The sequence below is a fragment of the Dasypus novemcinctus genome, chromosome 24, assembly GCF_030445035.2.
Source record: "Dasypus novemcinctus isolate mDasNov1 chromosome 24, mDasNov1.1.hap2, whole genome shotgun sequence".
NCBI classification, from domain to species: Eukaryota; Metazoa; Chordata; class Mammalia; order Cingulata; family Dasypodidae; genus Dasypus; species Dasypus novemcinctus.
In genome coordinates, this window is record NC_080696.1 from 18,977,930 (window position 1) to 19,000,461 (window position 22,532).

Genomic DNA, 22,532 nt, shown 5'->3' on the forward strand with positions numbered 1-22,532 from the left:
CCAGGTCAGGCTTCATTCTGTGTGAAACTAAGTACTAAAATCATGACATACATTCAAGAAAGCTCTTGCTGTTGGTCAAAGCTAAAAAGGCAATCAATTCTGGCTTGACTTGACTCCATTTTTGGTTAATAGGCACTCAACAAATGCTTCCTGAAGGGAAAAAAGGATGAGTGTTACAAAGCTTGATGCTAAAATGTCGTGAAAAGTTCCCTTCCAGAGTATGGGGATATCCCAGGTGGAGGCCATCTTCCCAGGCCATCAGACGCAGTGGGTGATGGTCCTGGCCTGGCCATCAACACTGCATCAACCACCCACAGGAGGCCATGAGTACATCTTCATCTATCGCTCATTCACAAAGGCACACCCTCCCAAACTGCCTGGAGAAGGGATCCCAGGCCCTTAGAAGTGTGCAGAATCCAGGTGCTGCCCTGGGGAGACAGAAGTGAGCTGCTTGGCTCAGTGCAGATGATGCCTATCACAGTGGCAGGTGATACTGACCAGCTAGCTAACCATAAAGAGATGGATGGATGTAAACATGGGGGAACAATGAAGCCTGGGCTCAAAACCTCTCGTGAATGGAACATCTCATGCCATGCAATAACCCAAGAAGATTTTGCATAAACACATTGGTGATTTTCCCCGGATTGGTATTGGACACATTGTTAGGCTTTGCTTAGAAAAATGCTTTTGAAAATCTGTGCTTGATAAAAATGCAAACCCCCTGGCATTAGACTTCAGGAGCAACTTTATTTTCCAATCAGACCAGAATGAAAATGAATGAAACAGATAGCACATAAATGCTGTGTCTTCACTTTATTAAATCATCACAGTAGATCAGAAGTAAAGAGAAAAAGAGGGAGGGCTGGGGAGGCAAGGGCTGTGCTTCTGGGCACAGCACACCTTTGTGGCCTGTGCCCCTGGTGCAAAGGTGGATTATACACAGTGGGGTCCACTACCTTAGTAGGAACTGAGATGTGGACACTGGGAAAATTAAATATCGGGAGGGAGCAAAAGAGAAATCAAATGACACACTTATAACTTAATTTACTATATTTATCAAATTTTTTCCTTATTGACATGTGCTAAATCTTGTAGAACCAAAAACATAAGAAAACATTCACTTACTGTGTATGTCATACAGAGATGTTTACAGAGCTACAAGGGTGGTGGCTCCATTTGAACTTCCCTTCAGATATGGGCTCTGCCCGTCAACACAGTTACATACTACAAGACATCACAGTACTAAAGTGATTGTCCAACCTCCACATCATACAAATAGAACAGCAAATGAAGAGCAGGTGGTGACACCTGAGGGAGATCAAGAAGACACAATCTGCATTGCTCTATGGATCTGCGTGATCTCTTTTTCGTAAGGCTAAAGGGCTGGTATATCCATCCCTATCGTAAAATTGACCCTGTGGCTCTTAGGAACTGCAGCCTCAGCTGCATGTATTTAAAGACACTTGTGACATATTTACCTAACCAAGTTAAATTTCCTTGCTTCTGTCTACGTAAGGTCTTGCTATTTTTAAAAAGTCACCATTTTGTGGAATTACTAGTTTTTTAAAGTATAAAAACCTACTCACTGAGACTATAGAGTATCAGTCTGTTTGCTTTAGATGGAAATTGGCATGCAGAGAAGTGAGGAGCTGGCCCAGCCCTGCCTGGAAACCAGTCTTATCACATTTTGGGCCATTTAGGGACAGTTTGGTTCACAGATGGCTGACCTATTAATGTGAGGAGCCAGAGCTGGGACTCAGGGTGGGTCCCTCCCGTATGAACGACACTCTCAATTTTGCTGAAAGGCATTTATCACAGAAACACAATATTTGCTTTTCTAAGTGAAAAAAAAAAAAACAAACATTGGATCATTTCAATTTTCCACCCCAAATAACTAGAGACGACTCGAGTCCACGTGATGACAAGCACACATGATGGCTGGATTCCCTGTTCCCCCATTCAAACCTCCAAACCAAAGCTGTAACTGAGAATGGCAGTCTCCGAACAGCTGGGGTCACAAAACTGCTGGCTGTCATCTGGCATTCTGGGGCAAAAGTCTGGGTCGTTGCCACCTACAATCAAACCTTTCCTGGGAGCACAGGGTCATGGAGAGAGCATGAAACCAGGAGCTGAAGTACCAGTGAGTTAAATAGAATTTACAAATCCTGGCATGGGCCTTCCACTAAAGCCAAGAATTCTGCAAATGTGCTCAGGCAACTGGATGTTTTGAGAGCATGAAAACATAAAATGCTCTTGCCCAATGCTAACTGTACCAGGCACCGACACTGGACCCTGGAGCTCAGGAACATGCAATGCCCTCTACTGCCCAGAGCGGGGCTAGAACTTGTAAACATGAACCAAAGCAGCACCACGACAGCTTCCAGTCTGAGCTCCATGAGCAAAACCATGCCGACTGGAACGCCCACACCATGAAACAAAATGGTGGAGAGTGGGCAGAGAGAAGTGTAGCATTTGCTGACATAAGGGAGAATCCCAGGACTTGCAGTCACCCTTCACATTGCCATGAAGCCCCCAATCAGTGAATGAATTGGGCCGTTTACAGAACAGCCCAATGTGACTAAAGCTGACTTCTACAGTGGAGACTCTCTCCTTCTCTTATGACACAGTGCCCAAGCTTCTGCCTTGTGGATCTCAGCCTCAAACCCTCACGCAATCCCCCGTAAAGCAGGGAATAAAGGTGGAAAAACCACTCCCTTGAGAATGTGAAGCTCCACCCTTTGGATAGGAGTCACTTTCTCAGTCCTTTCTTACCTGGGTCAAGAGAGCACCTGCCTCCTGGGCCTGCCCATTTCTCCTGCGTGGTATGAGCCAAACCGACCCGGTGGCTGACGGGAAGGCCTGGCGCCTGAGTGGGAACAGCAGGAGAGGCTCTCCAGGCTCTGGCAACTGCCCAGCCTGGCAGTCACGGCAGCCTGAGAGAGCCCAGATGTGTGCAGGAGCCGAGAGGCCCAGGGCAGGTGATGGCGAAGCTTCCGTGGCACGGATGGGCCTGGACTTTCCTGACATTGGGCCAGCAGGCGTTCCACTTGCTGCTCCTCGCTTCTTAGTTTACAAAAAGATGCTAAAGTCTCTCTGGACCTGTGTGTTATGAAAAGACTATGCAGTGGTAATGGGCTCCAGTGAGTTTCTTGGATCCTGCCTATAAGGTGGACAAACGTCAGGTGTGAGACCTGTTGAGCATGGAACTACGACACAGAGGGACTGGGCCTTCCTGCAGATTGACCAATGGCACCTACGGACTCCCAGCAAGGGGCTGGGCCAGCCCAGGCAGAAGGTGGGGGCTTCCCACTTTTTCTTTCTTTCGTTTTTTTTAACAGGCCCAACAACAGTTCCTTCTTTGGAGCTGAATGGGTCAAAAGTAAGGATCAAATCCTTTCCTTGGAATCTGTTACTCTAAAACTGTGTGACAAGAAATCCCTGGCCCCTGTCTTGGCTCCCTCTTGGGTGACAGGTAGGAGACCAACCTACCAGGGCAAAGTTTTGGGTGGAGGAGTATTTCAGCACCCAGGGGTGTCAATCTCGGTCCAGCCCCTGCAGTTTTTTGTGTTGAGTGGCACTTGTGCCGTGCTGTGCCTTGGAAGGCAGTCCGCCCTACAGGAGCTCCTGCAGGAGCTTCTAGAACCACCTGCGTGTCCTGTGGTAGGAGCATCGTGGTCATGGCCTGCAGGACCTGGGGGATGGTTGGGGGGGCTGCCCCCCCAGTTAGTGGGCACTGGGCACCAGGTGGAAAAACACTCCGCCACGGAGGTAAAACTTCTCCTGGGCAAAAGACCCTGGGGAAAGCCAATTTCCATGATGATGAAATTTTTGAGTAAACCATGAATCCTAACTAAGAAGAACTAGGAAAATCAATGCAAAGAAAATTCCTCAATGTGCTTAACCGCGTGGAACTGGCCCTCTGCGAGTCGTGCTGGGAAGCATTCATGAAAGGAAACCCTCCAGGGTACCAAGACCAGCTTGCCGCGCTCCCCTCTGCTGCCAGGCTGCCAGGCCCGCGCGCCCCACAGCCGCCGCCGGTCCACGTGAGGAACGGGATTTGCTTCTGGCTGTGGGTGACTTTCTCTTGCCTTCTTTCGAAGCCCACGGTTCCTGAGGTTTCCGTACAGGACACGATGTGGCCTGGCTGAGGTTCAGGCTGAGCCACGGGGGTCAGGAGCCCTCCTTAGGCTTCAGCGGTCCCTGCGTGGGCAGCGCGCCCAGGGCACCAGGCGAGCGACGGTGTTTCCCGGGGTCTCTGGGTTTGGGGGCTCGGGGGAGGGGCCGGGGGTCTGACCTGTCTCCTCCACTCCCTGAGGACCGGAAGGCGGGCACTCGTGCTGGTGACGGGGCCCCTGCAAGGGAAGCAGAAAAAGGCCGCGTCAGCTGAGGCCTGGGCGCCACAGGCTTAAGGGCAGCTGTGTTGCCCTGAGGAGGAGGGAGCTGGGTCCCTAGGAAGGGGGTCTGGTGCCCTCCCGCAGGGCTCGCCCCCATGATCGCTGAATGAAATCTAGGAATGAACAGGCTCCCCTCCAAGGTTTTGCCTGCCTGGGCTTCTCTGCAAAATTAAAGAAAAGGAAGCTTCCAAACAGGAATTCGGCTTTACTGTCCAATCCACCAGTAAAGAAAGAAGAGAACAGGCACCTGTTTATAGTAAAAAAGCAAGGGACACTTCCTGGGAAGCTTTGTGGCTCCCTGTCCTTGGAATCTACGTGTATTTACATATTGATATTTTACACAATGAGTTACAACTCAATTATCCCCTAAGGGGCCCGAGACTAGAGGTCAGGACTAAATTGCTTGTCTGAATGAGTCCAGATGAGCATACAGCTATTTAGCACTGAGGGAAAAAGGAATAAAATTAAAACTGCGTTTGTGCACCTCTCCCTGTCCCCAGGGCGTTCTGAGGGGGCTCTGGGGAGGGCAAGAATGCGTGCTGCAACACCCAGCCAGGGTTGCGGGTGGAGCTGGGGCTCTCCGAGGACAGTTCTGCGAATGAGAAGATCATTGCATCACCCTTCCTCGGGAAACATATTTTTAAACCTGTTGTATGACACCCAGAGCTCCCCGGTGTGAGCTCTGCTTGGAGCATCCTCAGAAGCAGGGCTTCCCTCCTTCCCCCACTTCCAGGGCGGTGGTCTTTGTAATACTGATAATAATAGTAATTATATTGGCATTTGAAGTGAATTTAGGCCAGTTATTTTATTCAAAAACAGCATCTTTTTTCCATTTGCTCACCTTACCTGATTGTTTCTAGGAAGACCTTCCAGAATCAATACTGGCCAGCATGCTTTGGCCTCCAGATGCAGCCTCCCCTAGTGCGTTAAGTCCTTAAGACTTAAGGGCCAGGCTTTATGTCTCTTCCCTTCTTCTGGGCCCAGTAAGGTCAGGCAGAAAAAGGAAAAATCCTGGGCCTCTCTCCTGCTACTTTCATCCTTAAAATCAGGCTTTTTTGGACAAAGGTAAGGGAGCTCTACCGTCACCCATGACAAAGAAGGGGCTGTTAAAATGTACCTCTTCCTCCCCACCTAACTGGGGGTGGAGGCTGCATTTAGCCCGGGGTATGGCGGCAGCAGGGAGGAACAAACGTGACTTAATCCCGGCTAAGATTCCAGTTTGAGATACCTTACCCTCAATGTCCCCTTATAAACTGAGAACATCCCCTCCCCACAATGTCGACTGTAATCAGACCAATTGGGAAAGGGAAGCCAAAAACAAAAACAAATACATGGAAGACATAAAGTGATGCTCAAATATATTAACTGAGAGCATGAACCTTTGCTCATTTTGGAGCAGCAGGAAAAATCTTTTACCCACCGGGAAGGACAAGGAGGAAGAGGGGGTACCCCTTATGTCCTGCAGCTGTGTCGGGGTGTGGACAAAGTAAAGCCGACGATGGCCCACTGGCAGCCTGCGCAGTTTGCAGAAAGCTCACTGCCCACCTGCGGGGCTAAAGGGGCCAGGCGGCACCCAGGGCCCATGCTCCCCACGCATTCCTCCAGTTCCTACTTCCCGCTAGCTGGGAGGGTTTCTGATGCACCCCCAGAGCCATGACTGATGGGGAGCTGCGGAGGGAGCAGGCCGCCAGAGGAGAAAGGCTGCCTTCCTAACAGGATAATTCCCCTGCAAGCTGCCTGGCACCGCTCCAGCCCTTGACCTCCTTGGTGGTGAAACTTGGGGGTCTCCTCAAAGGACAATCGAGCCCCTACTTTCCCACTTTGTAGATGGGGCAGAAGTGCACGGAAATGGGGTCCCAACAAATAAATGCTTTCCCATGAAATCCCCACTGTTGGGAAAGGAGCGTCCAGCTGGGGACGCTAACTCCTGGGCTCTGCCGGCCTGTCCCTCCTGCCTGGGGAGAGGGCTGACATGAGCCCACTTGGAAACCAAGGGGCCAGGACCAAAGTGAAAGCCACGGCTGAAGGGAGGAAGAGGCCCTGCAGGGCCGGAGGGCCAAAGCTCACCTGGCATGGAGGTTGAAGGGCCCCTGCCTGACAGAGGGGTATGGCACACTGGCTAAACCAGAACATCTAGACCCTATCACCCACATCTGCACGTACTGAGACAGGTGACTGGCGTCCATGGGGGCTTTCCACTGTGTATGAGCTGGTTAGGAAAAGACAACTCCCTCACTGATTATTACTCTTACTGTTATTAATTGGTCTCCCTGTCTTCCACCTGCGAGTCTGTGTGAAGAGCAGAGTTTGGGGTTGGCAGATCAGAAAAGCCCGAAGCCCGGGGCAGGAAGGAGAGAGCGAGGACACGGGGGTCCCACCTGGCACGGCCGGCCTGCCCTCTGGGTCCCAGACAGTGGCTGATCCCCAGGTCTGCTGCCCTCTGTGGTCCCCCAGCTTTTGTCTGCCTTTCCTCCCCTAGCTGTTCCATTTGCGGCCCCTTGCCAATCCGCCCTCCCCCTAGCGGAGGTCTCTGCAGCCTCTGTTAAGGCCAGAGGTCCCAGGCCTGCCTGCATGTGCCCAGTCTTCTCAGGCCCATCTCAAGATCCTCCGGGCTGGGGCAACAAGCCAGGGGGCGGCCCTGTTGCCCATTGGCTCCCCACGGTCCCACATACAAAAGGGCAGGCGACAAAGACATTTTCCGGACTGGCAGGTGTTGGTGTCGGATTCCACCCAGAGTCCAGGGGCAGAAGAAAAGCCAGGCAGGGTCTCCCAGGGCAGGCAGGCGGACATGCGGCCCCTGGGGAGGGAGGTGGGAAGCAGGCAAAGGCGGGGTGGGAGGGGCTGGGGGGCTGTGGGGGTCATCTTGGTGCAGGAGGTGCAGGAGGCCTGCTCATAAATGCACGCCTGGGATGGGGTTGGGCCAATCCCCGAAGTGTTGTCTTACCTTTCTCAAATGTAATGAGACCTTCACGTCTTTTAATCTGGAGGGAAAGAACATAAAATCAAATGAATAAAAGCACGGCACACCCAGAGCTCCAACCTGATAATGAACACTGTGCTATTAATTCATTTATTTCTAAGTGGTGGAGGGTTCTGGCAGCCGTACGGACTGAATATCCACTCGAAAATTCTACCTGGGAGGACAAAACACTTGCCTATGTCACATTATAAATGTGAGATGAAAGCGGTCTGCTCAGGAGCCCCGCCTACACTGGGCAGTCCTAATGGGGATCAGCCTTTCGCTGGTACCCAATTCCTGACGTATTTGATCTAAAAGACAGACTAGAGTGTTCAAGACAAGCAGTTGGAATTCAATGGATAACCTGGGAAGTGAGTGAAGTCCTCTGTGCAGGTTTGCATGTCCTTGAGTTTCATTTTACAGGTTTGAGAGTTGGACATGGTGTGTTCATTCAGTCCCAGTGTTACCTCTAATGTGACAGTCCCCAGGAGGGGGACACACAGCACGCTAGACGGGGGGTGTGGAGGAGTGGGGGGGCCCCACGGGGCGCAGGCAGCCCCCAAACTCACTCTCTCCCCAGAGGAGCAGAGTGCTTAGCAGTTTCTTTCCTGTACTTTGGGATAGTTTTTTTTTAAGTCACCCATCCCTCGGCCCACATCCCCCATAGCTCCACCTTGGTAATTAACACAGCGCTAAGGATGCGTTTATTCCTGAGAGGTGGAGGCTCTTGGAGCCTCGCAGGTCACTATGGACTGTTAGGTAGTTCTGCTGTGGGTTTGGCCTACCGAAAGCATAATCGTTGGGCATGAGTCAACAGCGATTCTTCCCCAGAACTTTCCTGAACCCAGTGTCACTGCTCCACCATCAAATCTGGACAGAGGACATTCATCAGTGACATGGACCATTGTCTGCATGGCCACAGTTGTAAACCTGGATTTTCCACAGCGACCACAGCCGGTTTCCATGACAGTGGTTCAGGAAGACCACTGAGACACTTGGGTGGGGACTACTATGAAGATGTCTTTTCCAAACTATTGATGAAAATACATCTCCCCCACCAAAAAAAATGTATTTGGGGTTAGAAATTTCTGGGTAAATTACTGATCATGGATGATCCAGTAGCATTCTCTGTCTTACCTGGTTTGATTTCAAACCCATTAGCACTGTACCTTTACACATTGATTTCTCTATCAGCACAAGGAGTCTTGGCTGGTGTTCCTGGTTGGTAATAAAGTGGGATGTTTCCCAGGGATCCTCTGGATGTCATTATCTACACTTCCTATTTTACCCCCATTGACTGTGCTGTGGGGTTCCCATTTCCATTGGTGGAGGATGGCAAGCAGAGGGCATCTCTGGGTGGCTCTTCCTAGTTGGGAAGGCTCGACGTCTCAGGGCATCTTGCTCCTAGCCCTCTCCAGTGTGAGCAGGGGTCTCTTTTTGAAGGAGCGCCTGGATCTCACTCCCCTACAGTCCCCTCAGTCCTGGTTATGCTGCGCACACAGGCCCCCGATTGGTAGAAACCAGGAAAACAGATGGCGTGGCGAACAATGGAGGACTTGTTTGTAATTGCTGATGAGGACTGGTTTGCTCCTCTCCCTAGTGTGTCCCCAGACACAGCCTGGTGTGGTGTGCTGGACCAAAAAGAATGTCTTGATAACTGCCAATCCATGGTTGAGTTAAGGAGATGCAAAGACAGTGGCAGTTGGGGGCTGCCTTAATTATTCCATGGGGCTCTGATGTCACTTGCCCTTGACACACAGGCAGTGCCACCAAAGGGCGGGGCCCTGGAGTTGGAACAGAGGAGTAGACTCTCAGCTCCCCAAGAAATTCCTCCGGGTAAGCAGGAGACACCAGAAGAGAGCGCTGTGCTTCACGGTGAGGGACAGGGATGGAGCGTGATACTCAAGGTGCTGGGGGTCTGGGGTGGGGAGCATACTTATTTCATCCTTTCAACAGCACATACCTGATACGTGTCAGGTACTGTTCTAGTTTGGGCTTACAGCAGTGAACATGACAGGTAACACCCCTACCTCTGGCGCGCTCCAGCATGCATGGCGGGGGAGCAGGGAGGAGGTATATCAGCACAAGGGGATGAAACTGGTTCTTGGGGACAAAGAAATCTTATCTTTTTACATATAAGGCACAAATATAGATACATTAAATAGATATACAGTATATCTATGAGGCTTGGGGAAGGGGGCAATTAGGCAATTAATAGGCCTAAAAAGGCTCCTTCGGGGGGGCTGATAATGAAAGAAAGGTTGTGAAACACTGGGTTACAGGGTTAGTAGGTGCCTTAAATTTGAAGTTATTATCACACATAATAGTGATGGGGATTGGCCCCACACCCGTCTAGAAGCAGGTGGGGGAGACTCATCTAGGGAGAGCTTAGGTTTCACTAAGATGTCAAAGGGCCAAGCTATGAAAAATTTGTGTTCAGATGCATAGCTTGAGCCTGAAGAACCTGGAAGTCACTTTTAGAGAATGGTGATGTATCCCTTTGGCCTTGCATGACTTCACAGATACTCTGGAGGTTAACAAGGAGTTAAGAAAAACAGAGAAAATAGTAGTACTGGTTGGAGGTCTGCTGAACTCCTCACAGCTTTGCTAGCAGATGGTATGGAGAATGAGTGGCTCCTTCTGTGGCATGTCTTCTCCAACTGCTCTCACTGGCTAACAAAAGAGGAAGGATTTGAACCAAGCTTCTTATATCTGAGGGAAGGCAGCCATCCAGGTCTGCCACCGGGGATAATGTTAGGCAGGGTCAGACAAGAAAAGTGGCTGTCTCTCCCTGGGTTGTTGTTAGTGAACAGTCAGTGTGGAAAATGATTAACTGGTTCAAGATAATTAGGGAGGAGAATGATTTTGAGAGCTGGCATGGGTGAGGGAGGGAAAGAGCAGACTAGGGTTCCAGCTTTAAGTGAGTGCTGAATATCCTACCAGCGGGAAGGCGGACAGAGTGAGAGATCAGACATTGTCTGGGCTATTCAGATTCCTTGGAATGGCTGGGGAAGGGAACAGGTGCAGCCAGTGGATGGGGTGAGCCTACGCAGTCAACTCAACACTGGCAACCCAAGGCCGGTGGGAATTGGCCAGCCTAATTAGCATTTCCAAATGGCCCAAGGATGGCTTCCAGTATTTCCAATCCAGCCGCAGTGGCTGTGTCCTGGTGCAGCCCTGGCTCTGGGCTTGGCCTCCCCTTTTTGGTCCTTGGCCTCACCCATCAACTTTGGTTCTGAAGCAGGAAGCTAGGACAGCTGGACTGAAAAGAAAGAGGGAGAGCGCGCACGTGTTCTGTGTGCCTGCACATGCATATGTATGCCTGTGGGCAAAGAGGGCATAAAAAGACCTCCCTGGCATGCTCCTCTTTCCTTCCCCAATATAATCCTTGAAGCTAGGAATACATTTAAAGCATCTTGATCTAGAAGGACATTTCCAGATCCTCTCTCTGTCTCACAGAACATGAAATACTGAGGTCTCAGTGGCATCTTCATGGTGGGGAGGTTATTCATTTCACCAGACTGAATTTTCATCTCAAAATGGCAAAATCATACACAATTGTTCACAGCAGCACTCTACACAATAGCCCACAAGTGGAAACAGCCCAAATGTCCACCGACGGATGTATGGGTAAGTAACGTGGCACATCCACACGATGGAGTATTATTTGGCAGTAAAAAGGAATGAAGTTCTGATACATGCTACATGGATGAACCTTGAAAACATTATGCAAGAAGCTAGATACCAAGGCCACATATTGTATGATTCTCCTTCCTGTGAAATGTCCGCAGTAGGCCAATCCATGGAGACAGAAAGATCAGTGGTTGCCAGGAGCTTTGTGTGGGGGGGTGGGGGGAGAGGCAGTGGCAGGAGGAAATGGGGAGTGACTCTTAATGGGGTTTCTTTTAGTGGGGGAAGAAAATGTTCTAAAACAACATTGGTGAATATGCTAAAAAACGTTGAATTGTACATTTTAAATGGATGGAACATATGGTACGTGAATTATATCTTAGTAGAGCTCTTTTTAAAAGTGGCAAAACAGAAGGTGGTCTAGGTAGCACCACTGCCCCATATTCTGAAAAAGACACAACAGAAAAGGCTCAAAGTTTTAGGGAAAATAAGGTCCTCTGTGGCTACTCAGGAGGGGGTGGCAGCAGCTGTGAAGTTTGGTAGATGCTATCAGCAACTCTCCCCCATATCCTCTCCAAACTTTTTAACATCTGCAGAGAAAACAGCTCCACCTTAGGCTATATACCACTTTCGTCCCCTTCAAGACTGTCTTCTCAGGTGTATTCTGACTTGAATTTATCTGACTTTTATAGCCAATAAATAAAGTGCCAAATAATTCAGGAGTGGTTGGGGTAGTGAGGTGGGATTTGCCACAGGACACTGCAGGCTTTTGTGTGTAGCTCAGGCTTACCTTTTATATTCTCCAATAATCAACAGCTCAAGAACATGGAGCCGTTAAGTCTATGGCAACCTGTGGGAGGCCAGTGAGTCCAAAGATTTAGACTCACTGTTAGTCTGTTTATGCAGATTGATGTCTGCTTAAACATCAAAGTTGTCATGGTGCCCTGGGCTAGTTTCAAGGATAAGATGGTCTTGTTGTCTACAGATATTCCATGAGCCACTATGGTCCATAGTTAGATCGTTTCTATATGGGAGTTCTTCCTGTGGTGCTCTGTTTGAATTCTAAAATAGGAACTGGCGTTCAGTTAAACCTCTAAGTTATCTGTGCCAAAAAGGGGATGCATTTCCCACCACACAGATTGTCAGCGCATATGTTTTATAAACTAGCTTTCCCTGCCTTTGTGGAGGAACATCTTGCCCTTGCCATCCAGTGTTGCGTGCTGTTCACTTCTGTGATGTATTGTCCACAGGAGGCACTGAAAGGGAGGGGCCCTGTGGGGTGGGTGCAATGAGTCTCGTCTGGGAGCAGAAAGACCTAAGGGACTGTGCCACAAGACAATGAAAACCAAAAACCAAAAAGCAACCCTCTACACCCATTTTCTGAACTGCCAAAAATGTTGCTCTACCGAGGGTAGGGACGGTCAGATCAGGTCACCCCCTGCTTACAATCCTCCAGTGGCTACCTGCTGCACTCAGTGTGACAGTCAAGGTCTTTCCCACGGTTGGCAAGGCTGCTTTCACCTTTGCTCCTATGACTTTCCCCATTGCTTGCTCTGCTCTAATCATGCCGAGTTCCTGGCTATTCCTTCAATGTGCAGGGAAGCTCCTGCCCCAGGACCTTTGCACTTGCTATTTCACCTCTTTCTGGAATGCTCTGCCCACCCCACCCCCAAATATCCAAATGGCTCACTCCCTCACCTCCTCCAAGTCTTGGTTCTAATGTCACCTCCTCAGTGAGACCTTCTTACCCTAGGGCTGTTTTTCTCAGTAGCATTCCTGATTCTCCTTCCCCATTGGCTTTTTCTTCTTAGCATCCATCAGCCCTTGACATGACAGTCTATTGTCTTTGTGCCCATCTAAAAGGTAAGACTCAGTGAAGGTAGGGATTCTGTCTGTTTTGCCCAGTTCTGTATCTTTCATTTCAACTCTTCAGTAAGAATTTATGGAATGAACGTCTGAAGGCCCCTGCCCTTGAGGGGCTCCTGTGCTGTCTGAGGTGTGAAGCTGTGGTCCCCTAATACTCAGGCTGTACCAAAGGTGCAGGTGTGGACACAGGATGCATGTAGAAAGACGTGGAAATGGTTTGGATATGACTGTCAACTCCAAATAGGGCTTCTAGCAAATACCCAGCTTTGTAACTGGGATGAAGAGCAGAGTCAGGCTTAGTGGTCTGCAGAGCACCACTTCTGGCTCCTTCCTTTCTCCTCTGTGGTGATCCCTTTCTCTAGATGCTCTTGGATCTGCTCCCCTCTTCCTGGCTAGGGTGCCTGACCTCAGAAAGTCGCCTGCCCAGATGTCACGGAGGCCTGTGGCATTAGCGGCAGCCTGGCTGTTTCTCTAGCTACTTCTCTGAGCCCCAGGGACGTAGCTAAGGAACAGGGCTTCCTAACGACCACGCACGGGCTCTGGGGCGTGCTGTGCAGGGGTTGCTGAAACATACTTTAGCAGACGTGGAGGCAGCCTGGGTGCCTTGGCTTTGCCTGGGAGCAGGGGGCTCTGGGGCAGTAGGGCTTTCCCAGGTGAGTCCTTAAAGATCCAGACCGGACAATCCTGCTCAGCAGAAGATGCACTGCGGGATGCTGGTGCAGGCCGCCGCTTCCTTCAACAGGTAACAGGGTCCTGCCTGGGGGATGCAGGAGGGACCTTGGCATGGGGAAGGAGCGGGACAGCTTTCTGGCAGGGGTCCCCTTGGCCTCTGGGATTTTACTGTCTCATCGCTTGTATTCTTGAAGCGGCTACACTGGGTTTTTCACTTCTTGGCCCGCTGCAGTGGTGCTCCTGGGTGTCTTGTGTGCTGAGAAATGAATTTTGGCTGTGGCAGTGCTGTAACTACTTTGTGTTTTTTTACTAGCATGTTTCCCACTTTTTAAAGGATTTTTTCCCCCCAGCCTTACAAAGAACTTTAAGGACTAGCAGGAAAAAAGGAGCCAGGTTTCTCATTTTTAAAATGCTATTTAGAAGTTTATTTCCTGGTTATTGTTCTATATCCTTCTGGAACAGGATGGTATAAAGTATTCTTCTTTTCTGCCAGCAGGCTTAAATAGTAGTGAGAGAGGTTCCACTTGGCTTCTGCTCTGGTTTGGTAGCTACCAAACAGGAATTCATGCAAAAACATGGAATCTTCCGGCAACCCACCCTAACGTGCCACCTTCTAGAACCAGAAGGCCCTGAGGCTGCCATCAGGGTTAAGAAGGAATGGGCTGTCAGAAGTTTGGGGTGTAAGAGACTCCAGGTTCTTTTGAAACAAATTCTCAAGGTTATTTCAAATAAGCTTTACATAATAACCATTTCTGAAAATTATGGCTGAGAAAAATTCTTGGTACCTGCCAGCCATCTCTTGGTAACTGCTGATGCACTCCCCAGAGCCGTAATGAACAGTTAGACAAGGAGGAAGATGCTGCTTGGACGGTAAACTGTGTAAGGGCTGGGAAACGAGAATAACATAATGCCACATTTCACAGAAAAAGCAGTATCTTCAAAGTTCTTTCAAAGGAACAAATTAAATGTCATTGCCTCAGAATGCTTACTCGTGGGACCCTCTTATGCTGAGAAGCTGCAGATATCCCAGTCTCTCCAGAAGCCCCAGGGTCACTGCAGGTCAGGGAGGAGTGGTTTCTTCCTCTCTGGTCTTCCCACACCTACCCCCTTGATCTCCTTCTTGTTCATGGGCCTGCTGGTTCCCAGAGGTCCTGATTCTTAGCCCATGTGGAAAAGTTAAAAACCCACCCATAGGAGGCTTATGGAATATGCAGTATCTATTAGGCAAGTTTTCCTTCTTTTCCAGCTTCATAAGGCTCAGCCTTTCTCAGGAAAATCTCAACCCACATGACCACACCCTCGGCTGGCTGGACTTTTTCTTTTGGTATTTAGAATTTGGAGGTATTAACCTGTGCTTATTCATAAATAGTCACTTTTGTGATTCATTCAGTGAGTGTCTGCCTGACATCACCACCAAGACTGCAGGCTCCGTGGGGAAGGGGACGTAGACCTCCGCCAGGTCTCCAGGGCCTCTCGGGGTCCCTTCAAGCGCCCAGCAAGCCCTGCTTAATGGAGCAGCAAGGGAAGGACCAACTCGGAGACAGTGTGGGCCTGGGGACATTTAACAGGGGACATCAGCCAATCAGATGGCACGAATGTTTGTCTCATCTCTTTCTTCACCTTCCGGAGGTGCCACTGAAGAGAGTAAGAGAGTTTAAGAGGACATGGGGATGAATACACATGAGGCAGAGTGTGGTGCAGAGCAGGGCAATCGAGGATTCTCTCTAAAATCCTCACTCCTGTGAAGGAAAACATCTTTAATCAAGTTCCAGTCATCTGGTGTGTGGGTCAGCCATGCCTGGGCTCCCCTTCTGTGAGATACGCTGACTGGGAGGTGCCGCTGTATTCAGGAGAGAAGAGGGCACAGAAGGCAGGTCAACATGGAGGACAGAAGGAAGACGGGCTGAAGGGGCAGAGGGCTGTATTGGGAGTGGTGCAGGAAAACCCCGGAGAGGCTGGGGTAGGGGGTGATGCAATACCACAAGGAGGGGTGGCAGAGGACTTCCTACATGCCAGGCACAGTACTTAACGATTAATTTAATTCTGACAGCATCCTTTGAGGATGAGTCACGATTGGACCCATTTTTCAGAGGCAGGCCCTGAGCCACAGAATGGAAAGAAACCCTGCGGAGGCCTCGTGGCTGAAGCATTTAAGAGTGGGTGCCGGCACAGGCCGTCTGGCTGAGGAGTCTCCTTGGAAGCCCACATCCTGCTCCCGAGGGCCTTGGCAGTGGCAGAGAAAGGCTGGCCTCACGAGGAAGGGCCTGGGGAGGCCCTGCTGATGCTGAGGAGGGGAGGATGGGAAGACAATGGCATCTAGAGAGCGGAGTGGCCATACATGAGGAAGATGAGGGAGGGATGGTGAGCCCAGGCTATGCTCCATACTGAGGAAGGAAAATTGGTGAGAACTGGCAATGGTCTTGGGAAAGCCCAAAGGCGTGCTGACAGCATGGTGCTGCCTGTGCTCCCGGGCTCAGCAGAACCATGGCAGGCACTTGGGCTTGGGGTCTGCTCCCGGCTGATCCTAGCACCGCTGGAACGTTAGGAGCTCTTCCAGGTCTTGGGATGGCTTGTTCACTCTCAAATCCGGGGCCTGACAGAAACTGGGCATGGTGCAGGCACGTGGTGCATTCCTGGTGAACACTGAAAGTCACTGCATGTCCTGGGCTTTGGTCCCCACATTTGCATGAGGCCATGGGTTGGAAGAGGGAAGGAAAAGAATTTGCAAAGGATTCTGCAGTCACCACAACCACCAGGTGACCCCACAGACTGCCACTGTGACACATGGGTGATGACTGATGGATTTGGAACCTGTCTCCTTGGCAGGAACCATCATTGGCCACAAAGGCAGACTAGTTTCTGGGGGTGGAGGTCTCTGCTATTTCTGGAGATGATAGTGTGCCCCCAGCTCAGCTCTTCCCTCATGCTGACCTGTCAAAGAAGGCTGAGGAAGGCACAGCTTTCTGGAGCAGGCTCTGCTTGAAAAACCAGTCTGCAGCTGTACTTGCTTCTATCCTGACACTCTCAGAGAGGCACATGGTTGGTTGTGATAGAACACGCTCTTCAATCGGCTGGCCAGGCATTCTGTGATGACCTAACTGCCGGCTGCTATGTGATGACAGCTTACCAAGCACAGGAGGTTGGTGACCACTGGAATCTTGGGTGATGTACCTGTACCACTTTGTGGGGGAAGAGAGTGCAGAAGGAGGCGGTAGTGACAGCACTGGCCCGATGGCCTCTGGCTGTCCTTTCACGGCTTGGTCTTCAGTGCAAAGGGTTTGATCTAATATTCCTGTAGCCCCTTCTAGCCAGACACTCTATGATGCTCTTTGTTGGTGATACAAAGAGCATCAGTGTGATGAGGAAGCTGCACAAAGAAGTGCTGTCGATTAAAACCTTAACTGACCACTTTGATGGAGCAGGAGAGCAAGCAAGTGTGGGACAGTGAACAATGAATAAATCTGTAAACATGGCCACATTTCAATGAGAGAGGAAACCTTTTTTTGGGGGGGGGGGTTTGGGTTAGTGTCTACCTTGGGCTGTTTCTGGGTGTCAGACTTCATACTGACTGCCCAGGGAAATACCCATTGAAACCTTCCTGTGGGTATGATGCAAGATGGCTTTCTTGCAGATCCTGGCGCAGGTGACCTTGTACATGGAGCAGGGTCCTGGCAGGCGAATGCCAGGCATAGCTGCATTCTCTGGGTCTTTGCTCTGTGAGTTGTAAGAGTGGTTTGTGTGGCAGCTACAGCCCAGATCTACCATGGGGCCAATATATAGTCTTTCTGTCTGTAGTTTTAGGAAGAGATTTTATGGGCCACCAAAATGACCCAGTGATATCAGGTGGAATCTTCTGGTAAAGTTTCCTTGATCTTAATATAATGTTTTTGTTGTAGAACAAAAGTTAAAAAGCCTTTTCTTTTAGGTAGGTGAGCACAACAGCCCTTTCCAAGAGGGATCCTTGCACTTCCTGAGCATGAAAGACACTCACGCTCCCCAGGACCCACTCAGACTTATCTGGTTTAAGCGCCAATATGACCTACTTTAAAAGCAGCAGCATCTGACAGCAGCGAGTCAGGACCTCTCTCCTACTTGTTTTCAGCCTATCCTTCAGAGCAAGTATTTCTGACCAAAGCTTGAAGAAATCAAATGCTGTGTTGACTTAGGGCTAACAAACAAAGATGGTGCTCCCTCTGCTGGCTCCCTACAGCAATATGAAAGTCGAGCTGAACCGCAGTGTTGGCATCTTCAGCAAACGCAGGCAAGTGGGTTACTCATTTAACTTGGGTTTAGACATTCTTTGGTGGGGGAAAAAATCCATCTTTATCAACTTCTGACTCAGGTACGCGCAGAGTTTTAGCATTCAATATTAAAGGAGACACACCTATAGTTTTCATCTATAGATGCATTTATACTTGCATCTGCCACTGCAACAGTGATTTTGGGATTCATTTATCAATAGACCCAAGTGGCTTCCTCTAAGATTTTAAGGTCCAGACACAGACTTTAAAGCAGTTCTGGGAAAAATCTCAAGTCCAAGCTAGGGTTTCTTTTTTTCTCCTTTTGTTCTGTAAGAACAGCTTCCAAAAGTAAAGATTATACTATTTATATCCCTTCCAATAATGTCAAACATTAGACTTGATTTTCCAAATCATTAGCATGCAGAAGAATGACCTCATGGTGAACAGATGCACTTGGCTGTGAGCTGCAGTGATTACATCAGCCCCTCCCAGCAGCCAGGGTGCCCATCCAGTTAACCCTTTAACGGCATCTCTGCTGCCCCCTTTGCTTGGCAACATGCTTGAAAACACAAACTTAGGATCTTCTTCTCTCCTGCTGTGTTCTCTCTCTTGAGAAATAGATATAGCTCTCTCCATACATAAAGATAGGTAGAGATAGAGATAAGGATACACAGGTATGTTAAATGAAGTCAGTATTTTCATACTGGCTACCTTTTTAAGATATTGCTGGTCAAGAACTGAAGGAATCAGTGAAGAAGATAAATTACAGAGCTAGGTAAAAATGCAGCTCAAATACCTATTATACACTGAGCATTACCAAGACAAATAATGGATGGAATGATACAAGGTAGATGGTTTATCAAAATAACACTTTCTAATTGGAAAAGTTTTTTTTAAAGCCCTTTAATAGTGGGCATCCTCAAATTAGCCTACAACAAAGGACGTAAGTCCCATCTGTGGTGGACAGTGCATGGGCACAGGGAGGGCATTTGCTTGGCCCACTTACCCCCTCCAGGGTTGCTGGGGGTGGGTGAATGGTAGCACTCGAGGTAGAGGGTGAGTTCCAACAATGCATCTTTGGGCACAGGCCGTGCCAACCCAGAACCTCTCCTACATGGAGCTGGCACTTACAGGCTGAGGGAGCAGGTCTTCCTCCAAGAAGTGGCTGCATGCTGCTTTCTGACACGGTGTTCCAAATACAGCGTGCAACGAATGAGTGCTACTCCCTTGGCATGGACACCAAAGCTCCTTGTGGTCAGGATACAAAGAAAATCAGGGGGCCCTCATTCCTCAGACTGTACACAGGCTTTGATGAACCAATGGCCAGAGATGGTCTGATTGGGTCCCAAAGTACACTGGGGGAGCTTGAGCGACGCAAGCTCCTTTTTTTCCAGTGAGTTTGTGGCCTGGAGGAGCAGACTTTGCCTCAGTTTCTTAGTTTAAGCCAGCTGGCTCATCTGGGTTTGATGGCGCTTATCCCAAGAAAATAAAAAATACTGTGCAGAAGTGAAAAACGTTTTCATCTATAAAAGGAATAACAGACGGGGGTTGGGATTCCTCAGAAGCAAAACTGGTATGTAAATGAGGATATGGTTCTGAAAACGAAAGGGTATATGGTGCTGAAATGCTCCACCTCATGTACTGCCCCAAATTTCAGTGCCAATCAGGTTAATTTCTAGTTCCTTCCTAATCACTGATATGGACAGATACGCAAAGTGGTGAAATAATAGAGCATCATGCCCAGACTTAAATTTGCACTCAGGGATTGGTGATATGTATATGAAAAATTTGATCACTTAACAACCAGTACCCTAAATCATAGGCCTTATGAAATGTGACTTTGATGCTAATGATTTGAAAAGAGGAAGGATGGGCATCAGTCTTGACATTCCACATTAGCTTCATGTTCCCTTTGTGCTGCCAGGACCTTATTCTATTAAGTGATATCTACAGACATGACCTTCTCTAAGAAGCCTCTTAACAACCCGATCCAAGCAGCAGGTCTTAAAAAGTCAAATTACTAGTAGTCATGCTTGCAATGTTACCTACACCCTGACTGATTTGAGTTTGTTTAAATAACTATGGGCTTTTGGAAAAAATCCAATTCATTTATTCAGAGGCTAAAATTGACATAGAAAATAAAGTTCATCTAGATTTGTTTCAATAACACCTTAAACAGGAACCTTAAGAATGTAACAGTTACTTAAGGAATGTTATTTAATTTTTCTTTTAATTTTAAGAAATGAAAAGCTTTCTCAAGAAAGCTCTTTTTTCCTCTCAAAAAAAAAAAAAAAAAATCCTGCAATGAAAAATCAAGTCCCAGTACCTCACCAGGATGGGCAAAAGCCGAATGGGGGCAAGAGCCATAAAAAATTAGCTGTGTCACAGATCCCTCATTTTCTGTCACCGAAAAAAAATCAGAAACGATTTCTAAACCTTTAGTCAGACTGGGTAAGAAATCTTCACTTCCCTTGAAACTGATTTTTCTTGTTGTTGTTACAATGTTGGCAGAGTGTATAAAAGAATTCAATTCGCAGCTGTTCGACTATTTTAATGTATGAAACATTAATCAAAGCTTTACGTTATAAGCTTTGCTTGCGTTGGTTAGTATTCCGGTTCAACAAAGATCAATAGGGGCCACGCCTGTGTTTCTTGACGCCTCACCAGGAAGCAGAGGCGCGATTATGGAAATCGCGCGGCTCCGGGTGCCCCTGCCAGCTTGCTTATCTCCCCAGCCTTCTGCCCGTGGCTCCTGGCTCCCTGTACAAGTGCGCGAGTCTCCCTCTTATCTCCCAACAAAGCTCGGAGAGGCAAGGATCGAAGCCAGCGACATTAAACAATGATGCATGGCTGATTTTATTTGTAAGTAATTTATTTCACTGAATTTAATCCCCCCCCCTTACGTGTAAGGTATTTGTTAACAAGTCAGAAGACAGAGGTAAAGAAGTGTTCGGAGACACTGACGAGGTTAGCAGTCTGGTAAGCGCTCTAACAATCTGACCCAGTGGAAGGACGAAGACTGAGAATTTCAACATGCAAGCAAGAAATACCCCATTTCCTCTCTGAAAGGCAATTAATCTGCAATTACACGGAGAAATTTACAAGTAATGATTCCGTTCTTTGAAAGAAAAAAAAATACCCACAGTAATAACATAATCAGTTTAAGTTGCAGAACAATTTTTTTTTCAAACTGGAAATATGAAGAGAGTAAAACCGAAAAGCGAGGAAATTCATGGACATTTTGGAAATTTCCCATCGGTTTCCTACAGGCCCGTTTCTAGGCAGGCGCCACGCCAGGTGCCGCTGGGCCGGGTTTGCCCATGTGCACACAGATCACTCAAGAGAGGGGACGCTCCGGCCGCACTTGGTAATGCCGGGCCAGGGACACCGGCCTGCCATTTTCGTGTTAATCCCTGACCCTGGTATCTGGGCAGCATAATCTCCATTTAGCATTAGTGGCAACGGCTTCGACTGTGGGGAACTCTTTTTTGATAAGTAAGCACTGATGCGGGCATCGCTTTTAAACAACATATTCCCAGCTCAGCAAGAAGCCCGTACTCCTGAATGAATCGGAGCACATTACGGAGAAAAAGTTCATTAACCTCGCTAGAGGTGGAGGTTAACAGGATAGCTGAAGAATAGACTGAGGGAACAGCTCGGATGCAAAACAAATTAAAATGAATGTCATCATTCCTTTTGATATTCATTAGTTGATTCAGAGGGAGAATGCTCTCCTTAAATTTGCAAGCATTTATCTGTGAAAAACAGGTGTACATCTGCTGCTCAAATGCACCGCAAGCGCGCGGGAGAACAATAATGTAGACACTCACCCGTTCCACTGAGGGAGTAGCTGGGAGAGGGAGAAAAGACCTGGGCTGCGAAATCCTCGAACGTCACCACTTCGCGGTGATTCTGAATTATTGCTTCGAGATACAGAGCTCGCTCTTCATAGCTGCAGAGGTCGGTTAAGGAAACAAGTGCGTATGCAAAAAGACAGGCAAACCATGGCAGGGTTTTAAGGCAGTTAGGGAATTGTTACCTTTGTGTGGAAAAAAGTCTCACTGGTTCTTTGGCATCCTGTCAGAAAATTAAATATTAGTCATAATTAATAATACAATTCTCATTTGGGGGCTCTGAGTTTCTCTTAGACTTCACTTGCATTCAACACTCAGGTCCTTATAAAAACAAGCAAACCAATAGTTACAGAACATGTCGGGAGAGCCTGAAGGTTGATTTCAACAAACAAAACCAGTCTCTCTTTCCACTAACAGCTGCGCTGCGTTGTTGGAGCTGCACTCCCTCTTTCAGGGGGTGAGACTCTGCTCAGCCTACCAACATCACATTGTGAGTTGATGCTTTGAGCAGGAGTTGGTGAGAGGACTGTGCGCGCACTTTTAACAAATGAGGACATGCATGTTAAGAAAGCGACAGTCAGGCAGGTACGCTTGGGAGGGACGTCAGAGCCTCTCCCCAGGATAAGCTGTGAGCATCAGAAGTAAGAACCGCTATGTGGGAGAATCTAGCAAAGAGTGCACATGCAATAAAAAAAAAAAAAAGACTATTGCCTTTTAATTAAAACTGCAGCCTGGAACACACAGCATTTGAATGTATAATCAAAAACCAGTCACCAATAAAACTTACAAGCGGAACACGCGGAAGCAACTTTCCAGCTGCCTTAATGAGCCCCCCGCATGTGGCAGCCTTTCACAGGGCAGAAAGCAAATCTTCCCCTTTTGTGTATGGCTTCTGTTTCCCCGGAAGGTGAATCAT

General features: G+C 48.6%; 1 protein-coding gene across 4 annotated transcripts in view; it reads right to left on the minus strand.

Annotated features, from left to right (window-relative positions):
• Positions 1-798: 798 nt before the first annotated feature.
• RALGAPA2 (Ral GTPase activating protein catalytic subunit alpha 2) overlaps positions 799-22,532 on the minus strand; it is a 321,127-nt gene continuing 299,393 nt past the window's right edge. For all 4 annotated transcript variants that reach the window (XM_004447756.3, XM_071211588.1, XM_071211586.1 and 1 more), the window contains 3 exons: positions 21,593-21,714; positions 7,339-7,375; positions 799-4,352 (listed from right to left, as the gene is read on the minus strand). In XM_004447756.3, coding sequence (XP_004447813.1) covers positions 7,371-7,375; positions 21,593-21,714 — 127 coding nt within the window. In that variant the 3' untranslated portion in view covers positions 799-4,352; positions 7,339-7,370. The remainder of the gene's footprint in view (positions 4,353-7,338; positions 7,376-21,592; positions 21,715-22,532) is intronic.